The sequence below is a fragment of the Corylus avellana genome, chromosome 9, assembly GCF_965113065.1.
Source record: "Corylus avellana chromosome 9, dhCorAvel1.hap1.2, whole genome shotgun sequence".
Taxonomy (NCBI): Eukaryota; Viridiplantae; Streptophyta; class Magnoliopsida; order Fagales; family Betulaceae; genus Corylus; species Corylus avellana.
In genome coordinates, this window is record NC_142498.1 from 11,812,038 (window position 1) to 11,839,226 (window position 27,189).

General features: G+C 35.6%; 2 protein-coding genes and 1 pseudogene across 4 annotated transcripts in view; all 3 read left to right on the forward strand.

Moving 5' to 3' along the window:
• The window catches only part of LOC132190461 (NADP-dependent malic enzyme), a 61,754-nt gene that overhangs the window by 28,084 nt on the left and 6,481 nt on the right, over positions 1-27,189 (forward strand). The window lies entirely within an intron of this gene.
• On the forward strand, positions 15,557-25,953 carry LOC132190463 (putative disease resistance RPP13-like protein 1). Of its 2 annotated transcripts, XM_059605462.2 has the most exons (9): positions 15,557-19,922; positions 20,115-20,249; positions 20,370-20,443; positions 20,996-21,741; positions 21,873-22,953; positions 25,172-25,267; positions 25,375-25,446; positions 25,551-25,634; positions 25,716-25,953. In XM_059605462.2, the coding sequence occupies exon 1, from the start codon at positions 15,760-15,762 to the stop codon at positions 19,870-19,872; it is 4,113 nt and encodes a 1,370-aa protein (XP_059461445.2). In that variant the 5' UTR covers positions 15,557-15,759; the 3' UTR covers positions 19,873-19,922; positions 20,115-20,249; positions 20,370-20,443; positions 20,996-21,741; positions 21,873-22,953; positions 25,172-25,267; positions 25,375-25,446; positions 25,551-25,634; positions 25,716-25,953. The 2 variants fall into 2 exon arrangements, with proteins under 2 accessions (XP_059461445.2, XP_088366724.1); XM_088510598.1 differs by lacking the exons at positions 20,370-20,443; positions 20,996-21,741; positions 21,873-22,953; ... (2 more) ...; positions 25,551-25,634; positions 25,716-25,953 and having other exon boundaries at positions 15,585-17,782; positions 20,115-20,231.
• On the forward strand, positions 20,790-25,814 carry LOC148583696 (pentatricopeptide repeat-containing protein At5g15010, mitochondrial-like; annotated as a pseudogene). Its single transcript, XR_015909084.1, has 6 exons — positions 20,790-21,516; positions 22,336-22,953; positions 25,172-25,267; positions 25,375-25,446; positions 25,551-25,634; positions 25,716-25,814. The product of XR_015909084.1 is annotated as a pentatricopeptide repeat-containing protein At5g15010, mitochondrial-like (transcript).

The window sequence follows — 27,189 nt, forward strand, 5'->3', positions numbered from 1 at the left end:
TAACCTAGTTCCGAAATTTTGGGATTTTGTAAATTAAAAATAAACAATCATGAATTGAAACAAAATGAAATTAAACAATACATAAAATACTAAGGTATAGGAATTAGCCCTCACAAACTCATAGCAACAACTTTCACGTTCATCAATATTTTTTGACATTTCAAACGATACATTTTATGCATGTTCTATTTTTGCAAAACAAATGTATCAAAATATCCAAAGTATCCGTTCTTTGTACAAATCACAAATGATATCCAATTTAGTTCAAAACATCAAATGTATCTGTGTTTTGCACAAATCACAAGGGATGTCCAAAGTAAACCAAAAGATCCAATGTACCCATTGAACGAAAAACAATGGATATCCAATCTATAATAAATAAAACAAGCAATCAATTAAAATTGATTAGCAATTAATTGAATTAGAAATAGAACAATGAGAAATACGATTCTTATCTATAGAAAATATCAATGTACATGAAAATTAACTGTTGCTACTCATCTGTGAGGCTTCATCCTCAACCTTAGTTGAAGAATTTAGCCTCTCATGACTATAGACACCATATAATTGATAAATGAATCATGAAAACTAAAAACTTACTAAGGGAAATGAATTCAGGGCTACAAATGCGAAGAAAAGTCAAAATTACACTAAATGGCGCCCTTTGGGTGGCTTCCCCTGTTTCCCTAGAAAACTATGATATTTATAAGCTAATTTTAGGGTTTCAACGCTTCTAGGTTAGGCTAGTGCGCTTGATCACACTCGTGCAATTATCAGTTCTTCATGCGGCGTTGTGCTCGTGCGCTGGTGTTGGCTTGTGGGCTTGGGTGCGCTCAAGTGCAACCTATCTGCAATCAAGCGCACATGCGCTCGAGCGTAGGGTTGTGTGCTCGATCCTAATCCTTTAGATTGCTTTTTTCCAACTTTCTTCAAGACTTTGGAATTTTCACTTAAAGCCGCAATTTTCTCTTAATAACCTGCAAAACACTAAGACACCAAAACTAACAAAAACATCAGAAAATAACAAAACTAAAGGCTTAACAAACATAAATTAAGGGGCCTAAATATGCAATTTTTGGCACTCAACAGTACACACCTTTGGCATGGTTCCTCATGGAGAGTGCAACCCAATGGCTCACCCTCCTCACCTTTTATTTATTTTTATTTTTTTCGATGAATAAGTAATTTATAAACACCCAAACACAAAATCAAAAACTCTTCAACAAATATTTTAGCTCCTGCAAAGATCAAGATTCTCAAGATTTCTTTTAGATCTTCCTCATCTTCCCCTACGACCTTTACTCCTCCAACCCCAAGTCCCTCAAACTTGTCTCCTCCTTCCTCCTCTTCCACTACTTCCACCGCACTTGCATCTACCCACTTCGCCTCCATCACAACATGGTTTTGCTCAAAGAGAGAGAGAGAGAGAGAGAGAGAGAGAGAGAGAAGAAAAGAAAAGAAAAAATAAATATTATGTTGGAGTATATAATGAGAAATTAGTAGCTAAAATGACAACCTTTGCTCGAGATGACCTTAGCATTTGACATTGAAATGAAAATAGGCAGAAAAAGCTGCACAAGTGCCACACATTTTGTTTTACTATTATAACTTCATCAACGGGGAAAGGGAGAGTAATGACACAATCACAAGGTCCATTTCTCCAAGTGAATACAATGGGCTCTTTATTTTTATTTTTTTCCTAAAAATTTAACAAAACTCAATGAGTTCAAAAATAATAGTCATAGTTGAAGACTATTATTGACTTACAGTTGAAGAAATATCACTGAGTAACACTTAAAGACTATCACTGAGTTAGAGATAGTTAAAGACTATCACCTAGCTAACTTAGTTAGAGTATAAGTCTATTTGTATCCAACATATTATATTGTAAACATTACTCAAATATAGCCTTCAAGTGTGACTTAGTGATATTCATCAACTGTAAGTCAATAATAGTCTTCAACTGTGACTATTATTCTTGAATTTCATGATATACTCTAGGGGTGTCAAAAATAACCGGGAAACCGGAACCGGGACCGGGAAACCGGGGACCCGGTTCCGGTCCCGGTTTTTGGCACCCGGTAAAAATCGGGAAAACTGGAACCGGGTCTTATTTTATTAAATAATATATATATATATATATATATATATATATATATATTAATTCTTTTAGTCTTACGCAATACGCAGTGTTTAGGAGTTAGGACCTTAGGCAATTAGGCTTCTCACTTTTCCGGTTTTGAAGATTTTCAGTTTTCCCCTGTAAGTCCCAGCCCGCAGCCCCTCTGATTTCTAATTTTCTCACATCACGCCGCCGCCCGCCAGGCTCTAGCCCCGCCTCTTCAGCTCTTCTCCATTTTCAGATTTTCTCCTCTAGGCTCTAGTCCTCTTCTTCTCCGTTTCTCTTTCAGATTTTCAGATTTTTAGATTTTCTCACACCCATTCGGCCTCTCTCTTTCAGTCTTTCTCCGTTTCTCGCTTCGCCTCCCTTTCTTGCTTCATCTCCCTTTCTCGCTTCATCTCCATCTCTCGCTCCGTTAGGCGTCAGCCGAGCAATGAGCACTAGCAGCCAAGTCTGGACTTTTTATTTCTGGGTTTCTTTGATATTGTCTTTGATATTTTCTCTGTTGATCTATGGAAATTTTTTTGTTTTGCTTGGTTTAGTGGATACGATTTAATCTACTCTACTTTTTAATTTTAGTGTTCATTACTTCATTTACATCATTACATGCATGTTCGTTAAATTTGTGATGAAAATAACATGCAAAATAGATGGTTAATAGCGCAAGAAGAGTATGTGAATTTAGTAGATCCCAGTATAGAATTAGGGTTTGTTTGGTAATGGGGATGGGGATGGCCAAACACTGTTCATCACCATTTTCCAAAAAAATCAAAATCAAAACATTATAAATTTTTCACTTTTAATATCAAATCATTCACTTTTTATTATTATTCAAATAAAAAAATCACTACAAAACAAAACTTTTTCACTTTTCCATACCACTTTTTCATTTTTTTTATACCAAACATTCTTACTTTTTTTCACATCAATCTACATCAACTACAGTGTTTAGGCCATCCCATTTGCCAAACACCCCCTTAGTGACTAGAAGTCTAAGCAAACAATGTTCTTCACTTCAAAAATCAAATTGAGAACTAAGGAAGAAAAACAGAGAATTACATAATATTTAGTACCAGAGAAAGATACATTTACAGATTTAGACAGCATATGAGAAATTAAAATGATAGCCCAATTCCCATTTATGTTAATCATAAGTAGAACAAGTCTTACTTAGCACTACAAATAAGACTTGCATTCCATTATATTATAAGAGTAGCTTTTATGAAATCTCAGCAAGCACACCCTGAAATTTTTAATTATTTCAAATTACCAATACAATAGTCATTATCTTTTTTCTTTTCTTTTTTTCCCCCCTCTTTTTAACTAGAGAGAGAAATAAAAAATTATAATCCTTTAGTAATTTTGAGCGTCATATAATAATGGCCAAAAGAGGAGGAGGGGGAGGGGGAGAATCAATACATAGTTTGCGTCTTAAATGCAAAGTGCATTAAGATTAAAGGATCGCCAACTTGACTCTTGGAGGTACTTTTGACTCGAGCTGCCGCCTAGCACGATGCCTTCTAGTTTGTTTCGGCTCTTGCTCTTCCTTAATTTCAATTCTTGATATTGAATGCCACTGACATTGGTATCTAAACAATATTTGATGGAATTCTGATGTTGGGTTTATTGGGTTGATTGTAGTATTTATTGTTGATAGTTTATATTTATTGTTGTAATATTTATATATATTGTTCAATTTAGTGTATAACATCTAAACACTTTTAATAGATGGAGGAGACAAATAGTCCTAGTATGCAATTGGAATGTGACAATTCTGGAACCAATCCAACTTCATCTACAAATACCTTGCAATCACAAACGGACCTATCCAGAAAACCATCGGTGAATCAGTCTGTTGTATGGGATCACTTCAAAAAAATATAACCAGTTGATAAGGGCAATGTGCAATTATTGCAATAAGGTGTTAGGGTGTCACTGGAAAAATGGTACTTCAAGCATGATGAGCCACCTTACCACTAGATGTTCGACCTCTTCACTTAGAAAATCGAATATACCCAAAGGTCAGACTTTGTTGCAAATGCCACTTAAGAATACAATAGAAGGCAATCAAGGAGTAGGATTTGTGAAGTATGATCCGATTTATTTAAGAAATTTGATTGTGCGGTATTTCATCAAAGAGGAGTTGCCTTTTAGGCATGTGGAGAGTGATGGGTTTAGAGAATTGATGAATGGAATTGAACCAAGGTTCATTGTATCAAGTCGCAATACTCTACAAAAAGATTGCATGAAACTATATGAGGAAGAAAAACTTAAGTTGAAAAATGTTTTGAGCGGTAAAAGGGTTTGCATAACTACTGATACATAGACATCTCTTCAAAATTTGAACTACATGGTTATTATCGCTACCTTCATAGATTTTGATTGGATAATGCATAAGAAAATAATCAAATTTGGCATGATTTCTAGTCATATAGGTGATGATCTTGGAAAATTGGTGGAGAGTACAATGATGGAGTGGGGGATTAGTAGTTTGTTCACAATTACTGTTGATAATGCTACAAACAATGATGCGATGCTCAAGTTTATGATAAGGAGGTTGAAGAACAAGGCTCATTCTATTTTGGGATGTGAATTTCTTCACGTGCGGTGTGTCGCTCATATTTTAAATCTTGTTGTAACTGAAGGGTTGAAAGAATTGGGTGCTTGTGTTTCTACTATAAGGAATGCAATGAAATTTGTAAGGTCCTCACCGGTGAGAATGGCAAAGTTTAAATCATGTATAAAGCTAGAAAAGATTACATGTACGAAGATGGTATGTCTAGATGTTCAAACAAGATGGAATTCTACGTACTTAATGTTGAGCTCCGCTGAGAAATATGAAAAAAGCTTTTGCCCTACTTGAGGAGGATGAGGGTAAGTATTTTGTTGCTCCTAGCTCTATTGAGAGGGAAACTGCTAGGCTTTTTGTGAGGTTTTTGAAATCTTTTTATGATGCCACATTGAAGTTCTCTAGTTCAAAAAATGTTACCTCCAACTCATATTTCATTCAACTTTGTATTATTCAAAATACTTTGAATGATGGTATTTGTAGTGATAATCCTATCTTTAGTTCAGTGAGTTTTGATATGAAAACAAAGTATGATAAGTATTGGGAGACTGCAAAGAGGATTAACTTATTGTTGTATGTGGCATTTGTTCTTGACCCACGTTACAAGATGAAGGGGTTAGTATTTTGGTTGAAAAGATGCAATGATGCTGATTGGGCGAAATTTATCTATGAGAGTGTGGACGCCCTCTTGAACCGTTTGTGGGATCAATACAATTTGTTTCATGGGGAGGATGGGTTATCTAACTCTGATGTAGGTATGCAAAGTTCAATTCCTACTTTTTCAAATGTTGATGATGAAGACTTGGAGGATCAAGATGTGCAATATTTGAAGGTGTTCTCCCAACACCAAGAAGAGACCGACTTGGAGTGTAAGTCGGAGGTGGAACGATATTTGTCTGATCGGTGTGAAGCAACAACCCAAGATTTTAATATCTTACTTTGGTGGAAGGTTAATGCACCCAAATATCCTATTCTTGCAAAGGTAGCCCGTGATGTATTAGCTATTCCTATTTCCACTGTTGCATCTGAGTCTGCCTTCAGCACTGGATGACGTATATTAGATTCATTTAGGAGTTCATTATCTCCACTTACAGTTGAGGCCTTGATTTGCACACAAGGCTGGTTAAAGGGCTGCCCAAATAACATTCAGGAGCTGCAGAAGTTTATGGGAATGGAAAGCTATGATGAGCCTGGTAATTAAATGATTATAAATTCATTACTTTTTATTATTTACTATGTTTTCATAGTTTGACATTTTATATATTATGATATTAAAATGTCATGATTTTAATATTAACCATTCTTAACTTTGTTTGTTGTTTTATTCACAGGATATAGCTAGAAGATTTCTAAAGCTCGTGTGACATGCTGGATGATTTGATGATTTTTGAAGCTTGCGTAATATTGTCTTTGTAATATGTTTGTGAACTATTTTTATTGTGAGTGTATTTCTTTTGATTGGTAGATTATTTAAATACTTGTTCTATTTTTTATTTTTTGGGTTTTGAATTGTTGTAGTAAGGGGTATTTATTTCTTGTGCATGTTGGTTTGTTTACGTACTTATTTTTACTTTTTATTGATTTAATGTTTTCTTTATGTATCTAATTTAAAATTATTTTTAGGGTATTTTAAAAAATTTGAATTTTTATTTCTAAGGCTCATATAGGCAAAAACATTGATTTTTTAGGATTTTTAGGCTATTTTAGGTTTATTTTTTAATTATTTGAAACAATCACAATAAAGCCTCTTTAATTTAGACAAAAAGATTAATAGTTTTTTTTAAAAAATGAGCTAACTTATGAAAAAAATAATGGGCTTATTTTAGGCCCAATACCTAAAATAAGCCCCAAACACTAATTTTTTTCAAAAACCGGTTACCGGACCGGGTAAAACTGGAACCGGCCGAGAACCGGGACCCCGGTTTTTTTCCCAAAACCGAAAACCGGGGTACCCCTGTTCCGGTTCCGGTTTTGGCCAAAAACCGAGAAATCGGACCGGGTTGACACCCCTAATATTAAGCTATAGCATTAAGATTGAAGTTGCTTTTTGCGTTTGTGTCTTTAAAGGAAGAGCCTTAACAAAAGCTTAGTCTCCCTAACCATAAGTCATGTTTTGTAGTGGCTCATGTGAGCCTTACGGTGGCTGTAAAGACATGGGTTCAAATATTGGGTTTCGACATTCACAAAAGCATACCCTTTAATCTTTAGATTATACATTGATTATGATAACACAAATGCAAAATTTTCTCAGACCATTCACTTAGGAAACTCGAGTAACGAGAAGAATCTTGGCAAATCTCAAAAATTTTAATTAAAACATAACAAAATAACACAAATCCATAAGGTGAAGAATCTTGACAAATAATGAACATCTTAAACACAAGTTTTCTTAAACAATTTCGAATGGATACAAGATGTTTCATACAGAGTGCACAATACTAGATAAAGGAAATCATCTTACTACCACTGGTATTGTTGTAACCACAAACAAAAAAGAGCAGAAGCAAAATAACAAAAACAAAGGCAACCTGATACATATTTAGAGAGAAATTCTTATCCCTTCTGCGATGTAGCTTTAACAGCAGCCGATTTGGACATATTAATTCTCTATATTCACCTTGTATATTGTTAGTTATGTTTCCAGTCTAACAATTTCAGCCCGCTAACTTGTTATGTGTCCTTTAGCCATTCCATCAATCTTTTTTCATAAGTGACCATTTTGTAATCAACCTAGTCAAAAAAACCCAATCACCAGGTTTCTGTTAAGGAAGAGCAGTAGCATATCGCGCGTCTGCAATCGCGTCTGGACAAGATTGCAGACGAGTCTCTATGTGACTCCCAATGATCCTCTCGTCTGCAATCTCGTCTAGATGAGATTGTAGACGAGCCTCTCTGGTTGCTCTCGTCTGCAATCCCGTCTGGACGAGATTGCAGACAAGCCTCTCTTTTATGAGTTATCTAATTCTACAGAAACTCCTACTTATGGTATTGTTATTAAATACAAATAGATGAATTCTACCAAATCTCTTGTGGATAATTCTCTTTTGTAATTAGTCTCCCTTTTGTATTAACCCTCTTAGTTTATTATCTTATCACATCAAGATTAGCTTGTTAGCTTGATGTGATCAACCACAATTGTAACTCTTCTTTATTTAAGCTCAATGAGAAAGCAGCAGGGATTATTCCGCCCAAAAGCAAGTTTTTTCTTGCTTTCTTTCATGGTATCAGAGCCTCCTGGTTAACACCTTCTCTATATACCCTCTCTATATATTTTTCTTCTTACTCCTCCATGGCCGAATCAAGCTCCTCTACTCTTGCTTTCTCTATGCCCAATATTGCACACCTATGTCAATCAAAATTGGATGACAGCAATTATCTAGGATGGGTATTTCAGTTCGAACCCATACTAAAGACCAATGGCTTGATGGGAATTGTTGATGGCTCCGAGCCATGCCCACGAAAGTTCATTCTTGCACCCTCTGACAAGACACTACCTAAAGTCTTGAATCCAGAATACACTCTCTGGGAGAAGAAAGACCAATGCATTCTCAGTTGGTTTATTACAACTGTGACTGCCCAGATTATACCGACGATTTATAGCTGCAAAACATCAGCACAAGTATGGTCAATATTGGCCACTCACTATGCATCTCCATCCCATTCCCATATCACTCAATTGAGGCGTCAGCTACAGAACTTGAGGCAAGGTTCCAAGACTTGTACTGCATTCATTCGCATGGCTAATCCCTATCAGATCAGCTAGCAATTGTTGGCCATTCTATCTTAGAAGATGGCTTGATCTCCTACATCATAGGCGGACTTAGTCCAAACTACAATCCTTTTGTCATGACTTTTTCCATGCTAACAAAGGATAAATCAATGACACTTGAAGATTTCCAATCTCAACTCCTTGGACATGAGCAACTACTTGAGCACCAAGCAGCCACTGCAGAACACTCATCCTTTGTTATTGCTTTCTTTCAGTTTCTACATGAGAAATATATACGAAAATGTGTCACAGACTACCAACTAAAAAAAATAAATTTAAAAAATTACATTACAGTTTACACAGTCGTACCACTTTCTACCAAAATATATACATGTGTTTTTCATATGTATGAGAATAACATAAAATCAATGACTTAAGGATAAAGAGGTAGAGAATGAAGAAGATCGATAGGGAAACACAGTATCACGGTTCCAAGACTGATAAAGTTGGACCCATGAAAGGCCCAACCAGAACCCTCCTTAGTAAAGTCCGGCGGAGACACCCCTTACCAACTTCAGCCCGCCTCGTGACTGGTGGTAATGAAGGGAAGGGAAGCAAGGAGCTGCACCAGCAACAAAGTTGGAGCTTGTTGGGATTTATTGTGTAAATTTCAAAAAAAAAAAAAAAAAAATTATACAGCAAATAACAAATAAACCTCCTGAACTTGTAACTTCAAGAGAAATATGGCAAGATTTAAACAAGAACACACAAGTTTGTATTAACATGTTAATTCGGCCTCTCCTAGATAATGAGGTGTAAGACTGAATAATCATTCTTCTCGAGAAGGAGGACTGAGTAATCATTGTTCAATGATCTTAACAAACTCAACATTTTTATAAGTTCTCAAATTTTTTTTTCTAAGTTCAACATTTTTAACATTTTTATATGAATAGTGATATTTAGTAGATTGCTATATAATTACTATATAACTAGGACAACGTAATAGTGAGAGTTAGCCCTTAGAGATTTTTATCTTTTACAAGCCCTACTTAAAGGATTAACTTTCACTAATTATATATTTCCCCCTCATGCATATTCATAGCTAGTTTTACTATAGACATATAATCAGGTGCGAACAAAGCACCAAAAAATGCAACGACATTATGGTAGAGTAAACGGAGTTTGGACCCATACAGATAACACGTTGAATGGAGTTTAGATCCTGGCCATTCCAACCACTAGAACAACAACAAACACCAACCTCGCCTTAAGCACATTTGGGTTGTTTGCCAATGGACCAAAAAAAAAAAACTCCATACTATTCATGCCAAATTCAACTCTAACATTCATACTTTTTACATCACATCTATCACATTTTACTATTATTTAAATAAAAAAATTACTACAAAACAATTTTTTTTTTTAATTTTTTTTTACTTTTCCATATCAAAAATTCTTAATTTTTTCACACATTAATCAAATCTTGCTACAATTCTAAGCCTTTTTTTTTCTTTTTCAAGTCAATGGCAAACAGCCCCATTGGCACTGTTTGGCAATGGCAAAAAATGGCCTAATACAATTTCTCAAAAAATTTAATTTTTCAATATTCTTAATTTTTATATTATATTAATCACTTTTTATAATTATTTAACTAAAAAAATCACTCAAAATAAATTTGTTTACCTTTTCATAATAAATATTCTAACTTTTTTTTCTTCATATTAATCGAATCTTACTTAAAAATAAAAAATTAATTAATTAATTAATAAAAAATAAGATAAAAAAAAAGCCAAACAAAGGCCAAAGGCTATTTCCAAACAGGAGTATAACTTCAGTGCGATCTTGGCACAAACCAAGGGTTTTGTGCCCAGGGGCGGAACCATATTAGCCCTTAGGGGGCCTAGGCCCCCCAAGGCCTAAGGTGGTCCCCAAAAAAAATTTCTTTTTCAAAAAAAAAAAAATTATTTTCTTTAAAATAGACCTTAAAAATTGTTTTTACCCCCCCCCCCCCCCCCCCAAAACTAAAACTTCTAGTTCTGCCCCTGTTTGTGCCCACCATTTAGAAGCTGGCACATCAACATGGAATAAAAAAATCACATGTTAACAAAACACAAGATTGACTCTCTTTTATTCTTAAAAACAAAACCCTCCTAACACCATCGTTGCCCGCCGCCCACCACGCTAGACGTCGTCGCCAACCGCATGGTATCTCTCTTTGTAACGCCCCGTGAAAATCAATTAACTGATAATTGACTCCATGGTTCGCCTCCCAGCCTTGTCCCTCATAGAACAAGACTCAGGGATCGTAATCTCTCTTAAGATAGAGAATACAATAGAAGACTTTTAACCACTAGAATAAGAAAGCAATAACTAAATACTACCATCATAACAATCAGAGTAAAGATAAAACATCATAGCATAGATAAATCTTTCAAATGTATTGGTCAAAGACTGATCATCAAATATTACAACCCATAAGCATTTGTTTGAACATATGATAACAAAATCAACACCTAAGTTTAAGTAGTGCTAGCATGATCACAATCTTTATCATCTCTGCCCGTGGAATTCATCCATCGTCCCACATGGACTTGAGCCAAACCGGGTCCATATCCTAAAAAATGTCCTGGATCAGATCCTGGGCCACCACCAATATGTTGTTCGAAGGCATCCTCCTCTAAGCTAGCTAAATCGCGCAATAATACATAATGGAAGGGGAAAAATAAATGGGTAAGTTTAAAGACTTAGTGAGTAATAATGCACATAATACCTATGTCATTTAGTGATGAACTCCGTTTGATAAAGTATTCAACATTTTAAGTATGGTAGTTATCTATGAATGCAGTATATGTATCGTACATGCTATAATCATATGAATCAATGATGGTTCAACTATATGGTCTACCCGAGATACTACTAATTCTCAGCAAGGTTGGCACTGTCTCGAGGGACCTGTAATACAATGTTGGTGCCTCGACTATTGTACGCTACCATCCATAGCACTAGCAGCCCGACCGAGTCTAACCTCGGGTGGCCCACACTACTAATAATGTACGTCCTATAGTGACTCGCCCGTTAGGAATTGGACTCCCAATCTTTTGCTAGTCGGGCGTAAGCCTTCCTTGAGGAATTAGACTCACCCCCGCCTCCGAATCCTCCCACGATCATTCAGATTTGGGGTATGGAGCCTTGATTCTTCACTTCTTCCTGACATCAGCTCCTACTTCTCTCCTGTTAGTGATCAGCTCCCCTTTCCCCATTATATCATGGTTGTCTCACCCGATCTCTGTTATTGCCTCGGTGACGATGTTCTCGAGGACGATCCTCTCAACGTTGCTCCCGCGGAGGGTATTCCCAAGGACTGTATTCTTGTAGCTGTCGATCCTGGGGTTGGCCCTTCGGTTGTTTTCCTGCTAATTCCTTTGCTCTCCTAAGAAATCGACTAGTTTCCCATTCTTGATGAATTTCTCTATCAACATACGGAGGGCTATATCAATATGGAAAAGATGATGTGTTTATATGAAATTTACTCTCTCTAAATGGTTTGAGGCCCTTTGGGGGTAAACCAAATAATAAAACTGTGCGGGCTTGGCCCAAAGCGGACAATATCATACCACTTGGAGTAGAGATGTTACAATATATATATATATATACCAATTAAATTTTGAATCAGGTATAATTATACATATATATTATACATATACCAATTAAACTTTGTTACCTAATATAGGCACCAATTAAATTTTGAATATGGTATAATTATACATGTATATATATAATTATACATATACCAATTAAATTTTGTTACCTAATATAGGTACCAATTACATTTTTTTATCTAATATTTAATTCTAATTAAAATAATCATTATATATAGAGAGAAAGAAAACCCTAAACTACAATGATATAATTATACACATATATAGGTACCAATTAAATTTTGTTACCTAATATTTTTTTAAAACAAATAATTAATATTATTAATTAATTAATTTTTGACGTGTTAAATAATGGCACGTCAATAATTATTGACGTGTCAAAATGTGACACATCAAGAAATTATTGACGTGTTGCATTTGATACGTCCAGAAAATATATTGAAAATAATAAGAGAAAATTATATGATCACTTTTTTTTAAAAAAAAATACTATATACTTAATTAGACTAAGATAATACATATATGTATTAATATTCTAGATTGTTAATACTAAAAAACACTTTAATTTTTTAGTTTATAATACTCCTACAATATTGAAAACGTGATATATATATATATATATATATATATATATATATATATATATATACCAATTAAATTTTGTTATCTAATTTTTTTTTAAAAAAAAAACAAATAATTAATATTCTTAATTAATTAATTTTTAACGGGTGAAATAATGGCACGTCAATAATTATTGACGTGTCATTTTCACACGTCAATAATTGTTGACGTGGCAAATTTAACACCTTAATAAAGTTTTTCTTGACGTGGTAGTAATTACCACATCAGTAATTAATAACATGGCAAAAAATGTGTTAGTGTAGACACTTCAAAAAATCTTCTTTTTTATGGTAATGAGTGGTTAAGTTATGACTATGTAGGGGTTCTAGTGGTTTCTTTTTTATTAATTATTGTAAGTGGTTGTACGTGGGTCTATGGAATTGTTTCTTTTAACTCCCTTTCACTCTCTCAATATTATTTTACATTTTGTTTTTATAAAAAAATTAACAAAATGTTTTATTTTTTATATTATATTGTTTACTTTTTATTATTATTTAAATAAAAAATAACTATAATTTTTTTTTTTTAACTTTTTAATATTTTTTTTTTAACTTTTTTATATCAATTATTATTATTATTATTATTATTATTATTTTTGACAAAAAATATGAACAATACTTAAAAATATTGAGTGCCTTAACTAGAGATGTAAATAAACCAGTCTGTTCGACAACCCGTTCGGTTTAAGTTGACTCGAGTTACTCGATACTGTACAAACCCGTTCAATTAGTAAATGATATATACCCTACTCGTTCAAGAAAACTCAATAGGGGCTCACGAGCTCAGCTCGTTTAAAGCTTGACCGATTCGTTTGCCTGACTCGTTAGCTCGTTCATATATATATTTATGATGAGTGCCAAATATTATATATTTGAGCCCTTTAATTTACATATATTAATCCTCTAGCTGTGTTCTAATTTGACGTTTCATGTTAGTTTTGGTATTTTAGTGTTTTGCAGGTTGCTAAGAGAAAACTACGACTTTAAGGTGAAAAATGCAGATTGTGGAAGAAGGTTGGAAAAATAGTCATCTGAGGAAGTAGGATTGAGCGCACACTCCTAAGCTCGAGCGCATATATGCTCGATCGCAGAAGTCTTACGCTTGAGTGCATACATGCCCACAAGCAGTCCATCAGTGCGCGAGCGCTGCGCTGTAGGAGAAGTCAAGCATGCTCGAGTGCGATCGAGCGCACTCGTCCGACCTGGAAGCCCTGAAACCTTAAATTAGGGTTATAAATACCATATTTTTCTAGGGAAACGGACGGAGGCGCGCTAGGGGGCGCTGTTCTTTGTCATTTCGTGTTTTCTGGGTTTTTATAGCTCTGAACACGAATTCTTTTGTAAGTTATTTGATTTTAATGAAGTTAACTAGTTTCTTTATGATTCCTTTTGTCACAAGAGGCTAAACCTTCAACTAAGGTTGAAGATGAAGCCTTGCCATTCATTTGTTTGCATATTTTTATGTTTTGTTTGTACAATTCCGACGTTTAGTGTAATACAGGTTCATTTCAATTAAATTATTTTATTAAGTTCTTATAATTGAGTGTTTAGATTAACATTTATGCCAAAGTTGGATATTCAGTGTGTTTTATCCAACAGATACATGCATCTTTCAATTTAAATTGGATATCCATTGTCTTTTGTTAATCAAACGGATACATTGGATGATTTTGATTTAAGTTGGATATGCATTGTGATTTGCATAATTGATGGATTTATTGAATCTTTCAATCGGTTATTTTTATAAAAAAAAGAAAGAAAGAAGAACATGCATAGGATTTTATTGAAATTCGGATGTATGAACAAACATAATAATGTGTGCTTTGATTTGGTGAATGTGAATTCTGAAACTTTAGTATTTATCTTTTGATTAATTTTATTTTATTTTGTTTTCAATTTCAAAAATCTTTTAGAACTAGGTTAGGATTTAATTAGTTTAGATAAAAATTGTTTTCAAAAACACAATTCTCTGTGGGATCGACCTCACACTTGCAAAACCCTTTATTGCAAACGATTCGTGCATTTGCGAGTAATTAAAATTTGCACAACAATATATAATACACAAATATATATTAATTTATTACTAAAAATTAGTTATGTAAATTAAGTATGTATATTAGTAATTGAGTAATATATGTAATATATTACTATAGATATAGTATAAATTTATATTTATACTATAGATAAATGTCTAGATGTTGTTTTAAAATTTGGTGGTTTTTGTGGTTTTTTAAAAATTTTCCCTAAAATAGGGAAGTGAGTAGCATATAAGGCATCTGCTGCTAGTGTTCTAATCTCTTCAAAAAAGATTTTTTGTTCTTGTATTTGGCATTGGATAGTAAACTTTTAGAAGAATGATAAAGACATAACTTTGACCTAATTTTTCTCTTATGTACTCATTTTTTTTTTAAAAAATAAAAAAATAAAAAAAAATAAAAAAATTCTAAAGTAATAATATCGTATGTGGTCCTTTTTGTATTTGGTATTTTTTTTATAAAAAAAAATTGTATTTTTCTTCGTAATAATGACAAATTGCAGTGCTCTAATCTCTTGCCAAAAAAAGATTTCTTGTTGTTGTATTTGTCATTGGATGGTAAACTTTTAGAAAGATAGAGACATAACTTTGCCCTAATTTTTCTCTTATGTAGTCATTTTTTTTTAAATGAAAAAAAAATAAAAAAAATTTCTAAAGTAATAACATCGTATGTGTGGTCCCTTTTATATTTGATATATTTTTTTTTTTAAAAAAAAAAGGTATTTTTCTGCATAATAATGACAAATCGCAGTGGTGAGCAAAACTAATTAACGTGTCAAGCTACGCGGTAATCTTGCGTACTACCAGTCTACCATGAGGCTTAGATGGTCAAAATTGGGGATGGGCAATTTCTTTGAAATTGCCGTGGATAGTGGGGATCATGTTACTCCCTCAAAGCAATTTGAAATTATTGCAGTGAGTATTGAGACGAGACCTGCTCAAGCTTTCACAGAAAAAATCATTTACTAATTTTCTCCTTTCTGCTTTGGATGGTTCGCTATCCTTGCATCGTTTCCTGATTTTCTCCTTTCTACCAAGAACAACCATGGCAGAGATAGTCCTTTCTACGTTACTCGGTGTCATGTTTCAACGGCTGGCGTCTCCCGATTTGCTGTCCTTTGTTCTCGGTGAAGGAGTTGGAGAAAAGATGGACAAGTGTAGCAAAATGTTAAGAAGAATTGAGCCAGTCCTTGATGATGCGGATGAGAAGCAGCATACTCACCGGGCAGTAAAATGTTGGTTGGATAAATTCAAAGACTTGGCTTACGATATGGATGACATACTGGATGAGATTGTCACGGAAGCATTGCAACGGAAATTGACGACAGAAAATCAGGCGACCACAAGTAAGGTACGGGACCTCATCCCTGCTTGTTGTACTGGTTTTAGTCCAAGTGCTGTTAAGGTCAACATGAGGCTGGGGTCTAGGCTAGATGAGATCGCTGCTCGATTCAATGAAATTTTGAATGAAAAATATGAGCTGAGATTGAGTGAAAATGTTGATAGGAGGTCACACAGAACAAGAGAGACATTGTGGCCAACTTCTATTGTGACCGAAGCTCGTGTTTATGGCAGGGAAAAAGATAAAGAAGCTGTACTTGAATTTTTGCTGGGTGAAAAATGTAGTGATGCTCAACTCTCTGTAATTTCTATACTTGGTATGGTGGGTATAGGAAAGACAACTCTTGCCCAGCTTATATACAATGATGAAAAAGTGAAGAGATTTTTTGATGTGACAGCATGGGCTTGTGTTTCTATAGATTTTGATGTTGTTAGGGTGACAAAAGCAATTTTACAATCTTTCACCAGAGAAAACTGTGACGGTAAGGATCTAAATTGGTTGCAAGGCAAACTGAAGGAGAACCTAGAAGGGAAGAAGTTTCTAGTCATATTGGATGATCTTTGGAATGAGAACTACCAAGACTGGACAATCCTATGTGCTCCTTTTGAAGCGGGGGCTCTAGGAAGTATGATTATCATCACAACTCGCAATGAGAATGTTGCAAGAAAAACATGTACCATTCCAGCTTACCATTTAAAAGAGTTGTCATATGATGATTGCTTGTCTATATTTGCCAATAATGCATTGGGTACAAGTGACTTCAGTACACATCCCAACCTCAGAGATATTGGTGAGGGGATCGTTAGAAGGTGCAAAGGCTCTCCTTTGCAAGCGAAAGTATTTGGGGGCATCTTACACAATGAAGTGGGTTGTGATATTTGGGAAAAAGTATTGAAGGCGAATATATGGGAGATACATGAAGTGGATCGTGAAATTTTGTCATCTCTTATGTTGAGCTACAACTATCTCCCTTCACATTTAAAGAGATGCTTTGAGTATTGTTCAATACTTCCCAAGGATTACGCATTTACGGAGGAGGAGGTGGTTCTATTATGGATGGCAGAGGGTTTAATTCAGCCAGGAGAAGAGACACAACAATTGGAAGAATTGGGTGCCGAGTATTTTCGTAATCTGCAGTTGAGGTCATTTTTCCAAAATTCATTCAAGGATGAATCACGATTTTTAATGTATGACCTCTTCAACGAATTGGCTGAATGGGTTGCAGGAGATATATGTTTTAAAATGGAGGGTAGAGTTGGGGTTAATAATGAAAGGAACCCTTCTAGAAAGGTTCGGCATTTATCTTACTTGGGTGGTCAATATGATGGCATTCAAAAGTTTGAGGTTTTTAGTGATCTCACATGTTTACGAACTTTCCTGCCTCTAATGTTTCCGAATCTAGTGGGCTGTTACTTGACTAGTAATGTTTCTCTTGAATTGCTGCCAAAATTACTAAGCATAAGGGTGCTCTCTTTGAGTGGATACTGCATATATGAGCTACCAAAATCAATTGGTAATATGAAGCATCTACGGTTCCTTAACCTTTCTCTCACAAAAATCAGAAGCTTGCCTGAATCAGTAGCCACTCTCTACAATTTACAGACATTGATACTAGAGCATTGTTATTATCTAAAGAAATTACCTTCAAAGTTTGGAAACCTAGTCAACTTGCGACATCTCAACATTCTAGGAGCAAATGCATTGGAAGAAATGCCTCCGCAAATAGGTAAATTAACAAGTCTTCAATCATTGTCTAATCTAATTGTGGGGAAAGGTAGTTGTTCTAGTGTAAAAGAGCTAGGGCCTTTGTTGCATCTTCGAAAGACACTTTGCATTTCAAGATTGGAAAATGTGACTAACTGTGAGGATGCAAGGGACGCTATGTTAATTGAAAAGCACAATCTCTATGGGTTGTCATTGGAATGGAGTGACAACTTGGATGAGTCACACGACATAACAAGTGAATTAGAGGTACTTAATATGTTACAACCTCACGCGGGTTTGAAAGAGCTCACTATCAAACACTATGGTTCTGCAAAATTACCAACCTGGTTAAGCGTTCCAAAATTTTTTAATATGGTGCTCTTGAAGATTGAAAGTTGTGCAAAGTGCACGTCATTGCCAGCAGTGGGCATATTACCATCACTCAAAGACCTTTTCATCAAAGGCATGGCCGATGTGAAAAATATTGGATGTGAGTTTTATGGGGAAGGTTGCTCTCAACCTTTTAAATCCTTGGAGACTTTGCTTTTTGAGAATATGCAGGAATGGGAGAGTTGGAATCCTTGTGGAGAATTTCCAAAACTACGCGAGCTTTCTATTCGAACGTGTCCCAAACTATTGGGTAAGTTACCAAACCACCTTCCTTCATTAGAAAATGTTGTGATAGATAGATGTAGGCAGTTGGTGGTTTCAATTTCTAGCTTTCCAGAGTCCTGCAAAGTAGAAATTAAGAATTCAAAAGGGGTGGTGTGTGGAAGTAAGGTTGATTTCAGCTCACTATGTTTCCGGTCTCTTTCAACAATTTCAGAATTTACATGTCAAATAGAAGGGTTTATTATGGAAGGACTAACAAACGTGAAAGATTTAACGATTGCACATTGTGAGGAGCTGACGAATTTGTGGTCAAATGATGTGGGATTACTACAACATCTCCCATGTCTTGGCGTTTTGAAGATTCGTGATTGTTCCAAACTGGTTTCTTTGGTGGCAAAAGACGTGGAAGTTCCATCCAAACTGAGAGAAATCAAGATCGAAAATTGCAAGGTCCTGGAATCTTTGCCCAATGCAATGATGTACAACAGCACGCATCTTCAGGAGATTTGTATTGGTTATTGTCCTTCATTGACGCACTTTGCAATAGGGCAACTACCTCCAATTCTTAAGCGGCTAAAGATATGGAGTTGCAAAAACATGCTGATTTTGGTGGATGATATCAATAGTTGCGGTAGCAACATATCTCTTCTTGAGTACTTGGATATTAGTTCTTGTCCATCCCTCAAATCCTTAACATCAAGCGGAGAATTACCTGCAACACTTAAAGACCTCAAAATTTGGGATTGTGAGAAGTTGGAGTCAATAGCAAAGAGCTTCCATCACAACTCATCTCTTGAATTAATTGATATTTGGAGTTGTGAAAACCTTAAATCCTTACCCATGGGCATGCACAACCTCAACCATCTAGATCAAATTTATATTTGGGGATGTCCAAATCTTGTTTCCTTCCTGGACGGAGGGTTTCTCCCTGCCAACCTGAGAGAACTTACGATTTTCAAGTGTAAGAAAATGCAAGCTCTGCCGAATTGCATACACAACGTCACCTCTCTTCAACGATTGAAAATACAGGGCTGCCTAGGCATTGTAGCTTTTCCCACCAACCTAACATTTCTTTCTATCCATGATATGGCATTTAATGAGCCCTTTTTTGAGCTAGAATTGCACAAGCTTACCTCTCTTAAACAACTTGAAATTGATGGTGGCTCCTCACATCTGGTGTCGCTTTCAGGGATGATAATGCCTCCCTCTCTAACTAGCCTCAAAATTAAACACTTCCCGATCCTGAAATACCTGTCTTCCAAAGACTTTCAATTCCTCACCTCTCTTGAAGAATTGTGGATTGAAAGGTGCACAAATCTCACATCTTTTCCAGAGGATGGCCTCCCTCCCTCGCTCCTGCAACTTTGTATCTTCTATTGTCCTCTACTTAAAGAGCTATGCAAGAAAGATCAAGGACAAGAATGGTTCAAAATAGCCCGCATCCCTTTCGTTAAGATTGATGGGAGGTTTATCTATGAACCAGAAGAAGAGAATCATTGAATCCGAGTTTTGTTTAGATGCAAGTCAAGTTTCAAGAAATAAATCCAAAGGTTTGTTTATTGCACATCATTTCTTTTTGCATATTGATGGGAGATTCATCTATCACCCATAATGGGAGAATAACAAACTGCTCTCTTCTTCCCAAAAACTCGTAATTATCTATTTTTTGTTTCTTTTTTTTGTCTAAATGTTGGCGTTGGATTTTGCTGAATGTTGCTATTCTTGTTGGGTTTGCACAACAGGATCATAGGTGTTTGTAAAATGCCCAAGCAACCACAAAGAGAAAGGAGGCCTCCGTATTTTGAGTTTTTCATTACTAATTGTCATGTTGCTGGTCATTACAGATTTAACCAATCATTGGGACATTCCAAAAATAGGTACATAACTGAATTTTGATCCTTTGATAATGTTGGCATCCATGTTGTGACCGCAAGCATGCTATGGACCATTTATCATATTCAGTAAATGGATTGATGTTGATTCATTTAATTTTCTAGGAGAAGAAGTAGAAGGGATTATCCTGACATTGTATCCCCATGAACAGACGGATCCGAATTATGTATATAAAAAGGTATGTCTTACTTCTCATTTAATTTTTATAATTTCTAAGAAAGTTTTTCATCCAAATAGATATAGAATTAATTAAATTCTATTTTAACTGATTGAGAAAAAATTATGGCATGTTTGGTACGTGGAATAGACCTCTGGAATTGATTGACTATTCTTATTAAATAGTTATTCATTTTTTTGGCTCCTACGAAAAGGAATACTTATTTCTCTAACAAATAAGAGGAGTAGCTATTCCTTGGGAACATAATGGGTTTTCCAAAAAAACTCATTTTTTTTCTGCAAAACAAAGCTTTTTAAAAAATAAAAAAAAATTGAAAGTTTTGACGTGACGACTGGATCATATGTAATATCTGGATATTCTTCTCTCCTACTGCCTTGATGTTGTTGCTAAAGTAATGAACAGGGGAACTTAGTTGGCAAAGCAATGGTTATTTTTTTTAATTGGGAGATTGAGCAGCTGGTGATACCCAGGGACATTTGTAGTTACCTTGTGATTATAAAAGCGCTAGGAAGAAGAAAATTCTTGAAATTTATTATCGAAATGTTGTGTCAGATGAGGACTGAAGGCATTAGCCTTGATTTGGAGACGCCATCGATTGTGTTGGACAGCTTTGTTAGCACTCATCACGTGTTGAAAGCGGTAGGAATTTTTGGGAACCTAGATGAGTTTGGATTTAAATGTGACAGTCTTTAAATGTGCTTTTAAAATGTCTCTGTCTGTGATCCCATGTTGCTGCTACAAATTCATTTTTGAATTCAATTGAAGGGAAGATACCATTTGATAGTATGACGTAAAATATCATCGTCGGTGGGTGGTCGAAATTTGGTAGAATTAGCGGAATCGAGAGTTTGTCAGAAGCAATATTAGCAGATGGGTTTAGTCCGGATTGCTTGACTTTCTGTTTTCTTATACAGGGTTTAGGTTTTCTTATACAGGGTTTAGGAAGGGCTTGTCGGATTGATGATGCTGTTCAGGTTTTTGAGGGCATGAGAGAGAAAGGTTGTGTGCCAGACACTGGAGCTTACAATGCAATGATATCTAACTTTATATCTGTTGGAAACTTTGATGAATCAGTACACGTCTGACCGAGGACTACTTGGGCATCCTCATCTAACGTCAAACAGAAACCATATCACTTATTCCATGATCTTAGGCTACTAAGATCACGGAGGGGCTAACAAACCCTAACCCTCTCAAATAACAGCACGACAGATATTAAGGGATAAGGGACCCGAGACGTACGGGGAATCAAACTCCATTCCATGCCTATAAAATGCAAGTCACCTTTCAACACTAAGGTAATGGCAACTCTTGCTTTCTAGCTTTCCTGTTGCTTATACACTTTCTCAGATAACTGACTTAGGCATCGGATTATCCTCGCCGGAACAACACCGGGGACTCTAATCCTATTGTTTGCTCTTGTATGAAGGCTCGACGCATCCTCAGACACCACGACATCACCCGGAAAGTGTGCCATGTTGCTCCACGGAAAACTGTGCTTCAACAAAACTCGCGGAAGTGTGGCCTAACGAGATAGACAAACCCATAATCTACGAGGAATTCCCAGGTGAGATTGCAGCTCTTGTTGATAGTTTTGTTCATCCCCAATGTCCGGGCAGTGCGATAGACGTCTTCTGGGGCAGTGTACGCAGGTATCGTGGTAAAATTGAGTTCCTTAGTTGAGTTACGAGGCACAGCAAGTTGTTTATATACTGCCAAGTACTCGTCGTCCTGACTCCTGCGCTGGAACATGCCAGTGTCTTCAGAGGGTGTGAGATGGAGCGGCCTCCCACATTTATTCTGTATACCATCTCGAGAGCAGTGCTGTTATCGGTAAAAGCTCTACTGGCCGATAAAGAAAACCCATCAACGTCAGACGGAGTGTAACAGAGATTGGAAGGCATCGACAATTGAGTAATAAATGTGACCCAGATATTTTTACTTTTACCTAATTAATTGCTGCTTTCCTTAAGGCCCGCAAAGTGGCAGATGCACCTGAAATGTTTGATGAGATGTTAGGTCGTGGGATTGTTCCCAGTACAGGGACTATAACTTCTTTCATCGGACCTTTATGCAGATATGGTTTGCCCAATGCTGCCATGATGATAATAGAGCAAGAAAAGTTGGATGAAGAATATCACTTGGTGCTTATAAGCTATTCCTTATGTGGCTTTCTAGGTTTGGTAAATGTGGAATGTTGTTAAATGTATGGGACGATATGCAAGACTCTGGTTATTATTCAGATATGGAAGTTTACGAGTATGTCATCAACGGACTTTGCAACATAGGGCATCTTGAAAATGCTGTACTTGTTATGGGTGAGTAAGCTATAGTTGAAGATAAAAGATGCTCGTCCTGATGACAATGCCAGGAGATATTGGCGTGCTAATGGCTGGCACTTTTAAACTGGCATGTTTGTCAGCAGCAAGTGCAGTTTGTTTATCCCCTGCTTTGCTTTTCTTGCAGCCGGTTCCATACTTGGATGCTATATGAAATAATTATTCTACCAAGTATGTGCTCCTCTTTCTTTTACTCGTTTACCATAGCCCCTGGTGTTTACTTTTAACACATTTTCCATGCAATCATTTTCTTTCTGGTTTGAGAAACTTGTTTTCTGATACAGTATCATTCTTTTCTTTGTTTGTTCATTTATTGGCATCATGCTAGGATAGTTGTGTGCAGGTACATCCTGTGATTGGACTATATGAGACATATGCTTGTCAGCATTAGCTTCAAAATGACTAAAATCCAACTTGTTAATCCACTATAGACATACATGCATGAAGGCTGTGAAGGCCTCATCAGCTGGACATTCACCATATTGTTATCCAGAGGAATTATGCTTGTGTTTTCCTTGCCAACCTGTTTGTTCTTTCGTTGTTCACAATGGCCTTCTATCTCTGCTTGCTAAATGTAATTGATTTCTCACTTTGCTCCATTTTCCTTCTTTAGCTTCCTAACTTTTCCCTTGATTTTGCTGTCTAGATAGAACCAGTGCTATTCCGGGTTTGTATGTTTGAGGGGGGCAGATAGTTTTAAAATACACATAATTTGTTGTAACATTTTAGGTGCATGTTAATTTTTAACTTGATTACCTATCAAAAAAAAAAACATTTTATTACTTATCAAAAGAAATTTTTTAACATGATGTCATTTCTGATGACAGGGAACACTAGGCACCATTTTCCTTTTAAGCATGTTCTTCAGTGCTTCCCTTGTCAAATCATATTATGGGACACGTATCTGGAAAGGTGAAAAGCGAAGGACTGATCATGATACACATCATACATAGGACTATAACATAAAGTGATGAGCAGCACCTTAAAGTTTTATATTAACAATTACTGTATTGCTTGCTGGCTTTATATAAACTAATTAAAAATATTGCCATTTCTTGAACTTTCTAAAATTCTATGGTGGCATCCAACTATTTCAAATTAACATGCACATATAGCTGTCCCATCCACTCTCTGTTTATTGTTCTTCAAACACACAGTCTGTTGTAATTATACCTGCATTTGGAGTGCAACTTGAAGCTCACTTGTAATACCCTATACCTTCTAAGGTAAATTTAATTTTAGGATTGTTATTTATTTATTTTTACATTAGTTTTATTACTTGGGTAGGTATTGCTTTTGTTATCTTCCCTTAAATTATGTTGACGATGTGATGCACAATCACGATTATGCATCTCTTAGGTGGAAAACATAATCATGATAGTCCCCTTTGCTTTAAGTATAGTGGTCTATTGGATTATCATTTCTTTTCCTTAGTGGTGCGTAAGCCATTTCCTATCTTAAGTTAGGCAATCAATGGCGGATATCAATTCAGTTTTTCTTCTCTCATCCCATAATTTTCGTAGCTTTAGTAGAGGGGTGTTTTAAAGGGATGAAAAAGACTTAAGAAGAGCTAGAAAGTCATGAAAGTGGAAGCCTACTTCCTAACAAAGCTGGCCAACATTCCACTAAAGCACTAAAACATTCAACTATCAAATTACAGCCAATACTTCTTACATTCAGCTATCTCTTTTCTCTCTTTCCCTCTTATTTCTGTATTCCTCCAAGCAAAGACTTAAAAGTCTACAAACAAATACTCTAAGGCTGCATCCAGCATATGATTTATCCAAGTTTTCTCCCACATTTCCATCAAGAAAACTGATTTTAGCACTGTTTAAGTTGCTGTCCAGATTTCCATCTCTTTGTTTCTCCTACGTTACAGCTGGATTTTCTAGGTAATAGTTCTAATCATTCTTATCATAGATGTTTAGTTATAGTATTGTGAGAATCATGACAAGAACTTATTAATACAATGATGAGTGGAGTAAAAGTTGATGTTTAATCAATTCTAAGAAAATATATCCTTTGAAGTATAATGATTTGCAATTGAATTAAATCTGGCAAAAATATTGCAAATAACGATTGAATTAATCGCATAATTTCAATTTTCTTTCCTGAATTTCACTTGGATCCCGACAATGCAAATTCTTTTATCATAAATTTGTTTGTCTTTTTGTAAAATTTGCCCAGCTTGGTAGGTTGCGGCCATACTTTGTCTGATGGTGCAATAGGATAAATTCCTCTTGTGAGGACTTGAAAGTTTTATGACTTGCAACTTGACCGATATTAGTTATCTATCGAGAGCTTGATGAAGTGATAGAGCCTTTTTTTAGTAAGTAATAGAACCCTTCACTATTACCAATAACATACAATCTGTATTTATTGTCTACAGTGCTTGCATGTAACCATTGACGTTGGCACAAACAATGAGCAGGTTTTGAAGGATCAGTTTTACATTGGGCTTAGGCATAAGAGGGCAACCGGGCAGGTTTTATGATATTCTTGTCTTCTCCCTTTTTTCAGTTGACTGGAATTTGTATAACTATTATTAAATATGTAAATTCATTGATGTGGTTTTTCACTCGTTTTATTTAGGAATATGCAGAGCTTCTAGATGAGTTCTTGTGTGCAGTTAAACAGAACTATGGGGAGAAAGTTCTAGTACAGGTCTATATCATTTTTAATTCACTCATTCCATAGTTTTTGAACTTCTGAGTTTTGTTCATATGGCCGTATTGTATTTTTAATATTTTACCTTTTTTCCCCCTCAGTTTGAGGATTTTGCTAACCATAACGCATTCGAGCTGCTGGCATGATATCGCTCAACTCATCTTGTCTTTAATGATGATATACAGGTAACGCCTTCAAAAACTTTTTGACCATTAGCCATTTTGTTTTCACTTTGGTAAATTTTTCTCTTCTTTCATTTGATTCAGGGTACAGCATCTGTGGTATTGGCGGGGATTATTGCAGCCCTGAAATTAGTTGGTGGAACCTTAGCAGACCACACTTTCTTATTCCTGGGTGCTGGAGAAGTGAGGCTCAAACACCATTTGCCTTTGGAGTCTTTCGTCTTCTTTTTTTCATTCTTTTTGTCTGTTTGTTTTTCTTGCACTGCTCAAATTAAGGACAATTTGAAAGTAATAATACATTTTTTCTACACTTTGATACATCTACTTTAGTCTCCATCTCATTTCAAGTAACTTGTGACTTGAGGCCATGCTTACCTTTTATTGCTTCCCTGGTTCTCCTAATGTATATACATATATGCATATATGGATGCCAGCTTTCATTAAATCAGTTTCAGCAACACGACGAAGCAGAACACTATGAATCAGTTTCAACAACATATACAAACATTTGCAACTTTCCTCTGGAACCCGAGCTCCATTTAGGCTTGATATTCAGCTATCTCCTTTTCAGCCTCTTCTTTGTCTTGTTTCAACCTAGCCATTTTTTCTAAGAATAAAAAGACAAGCTATATATATTAAACTCCAATATATTAATGCAAAACACAAGCTATATATATATATATATATATATATAAGGAGATGGACGGACCTGCCGGAAGGAGTTGTTGGAGAGAGAGAGAGAGTACGTACTGTGAGAGGCTAGCGCCAGAGAGGAAATTCCCTCTTCTTCGAAGAAGAGAAGGAAAAGATAGAAAGGAAAAGATAGAGAGAAAAAAGAGATGAAGGCCTATGCGGGGGAGGTAGAAAAAAAATAGGAGGGAAGAAAGAAAGAAAAGGGAGGAAAAAAATATTGGAAACCAGCTGGTTCCAGGTTCCCAAATAATATCATAGAAAATTCCCTTTTGTGACATGTGGTTTTGACACGTTACCAATTAGTCACGTGCTATACTGGCACGTTACCAACCAAATTGGTAACATGTGGAGTTTTACACGTTACTAAAATATTTAGTAACGTGTTATAAACTGCCACGTCACTGAATGGTAACGTGGCAAATATTAATGAATAATATACATGCAACTAATACTTTCTTTTTTTTTTGTAGTGCCGAAGCATCTGTGTTTACTTTTTATTTTCTTCACAGACAAAAGCTCCAGTGGAAGAAACCCGCAAGAAGATTTGGCTTGTAGACTCAACGGTAATAGAAACCTGATCTGAATTCCATGCTTGCAAGGAAAAGTAGCTTTTCCTATTCGTTTTGCTTTCCCTTTTTCCTCTTAATCTCATGTAACAGTTCGGTTGTATTAACCTTTTCCAGGGATTGATTGTTAGCTCCCGTAGGGAGTCACTTCAACATTTTAAGCAGCCTTGGGCTCATGAGCATGAACCTGTTAAGGGACTCTTAGGTGCTGTCAAGGTGTGAAAATTTTCATAAGAATGCTTTTTTAAAAAAATAAATAAAAAATAAAAGAATACTGTTTTAGGATTTTTCCTGTTGAA

Excerpts from the sequence above, each read along its gene's own strand:
- LOC132190463 (XM_059605462.2), top strand. The coding sequence starts at position 15,760 with ATGGCAGAGATAGTCCTTTCTACGTTACTCGGTGTCATGTTTCAACGG.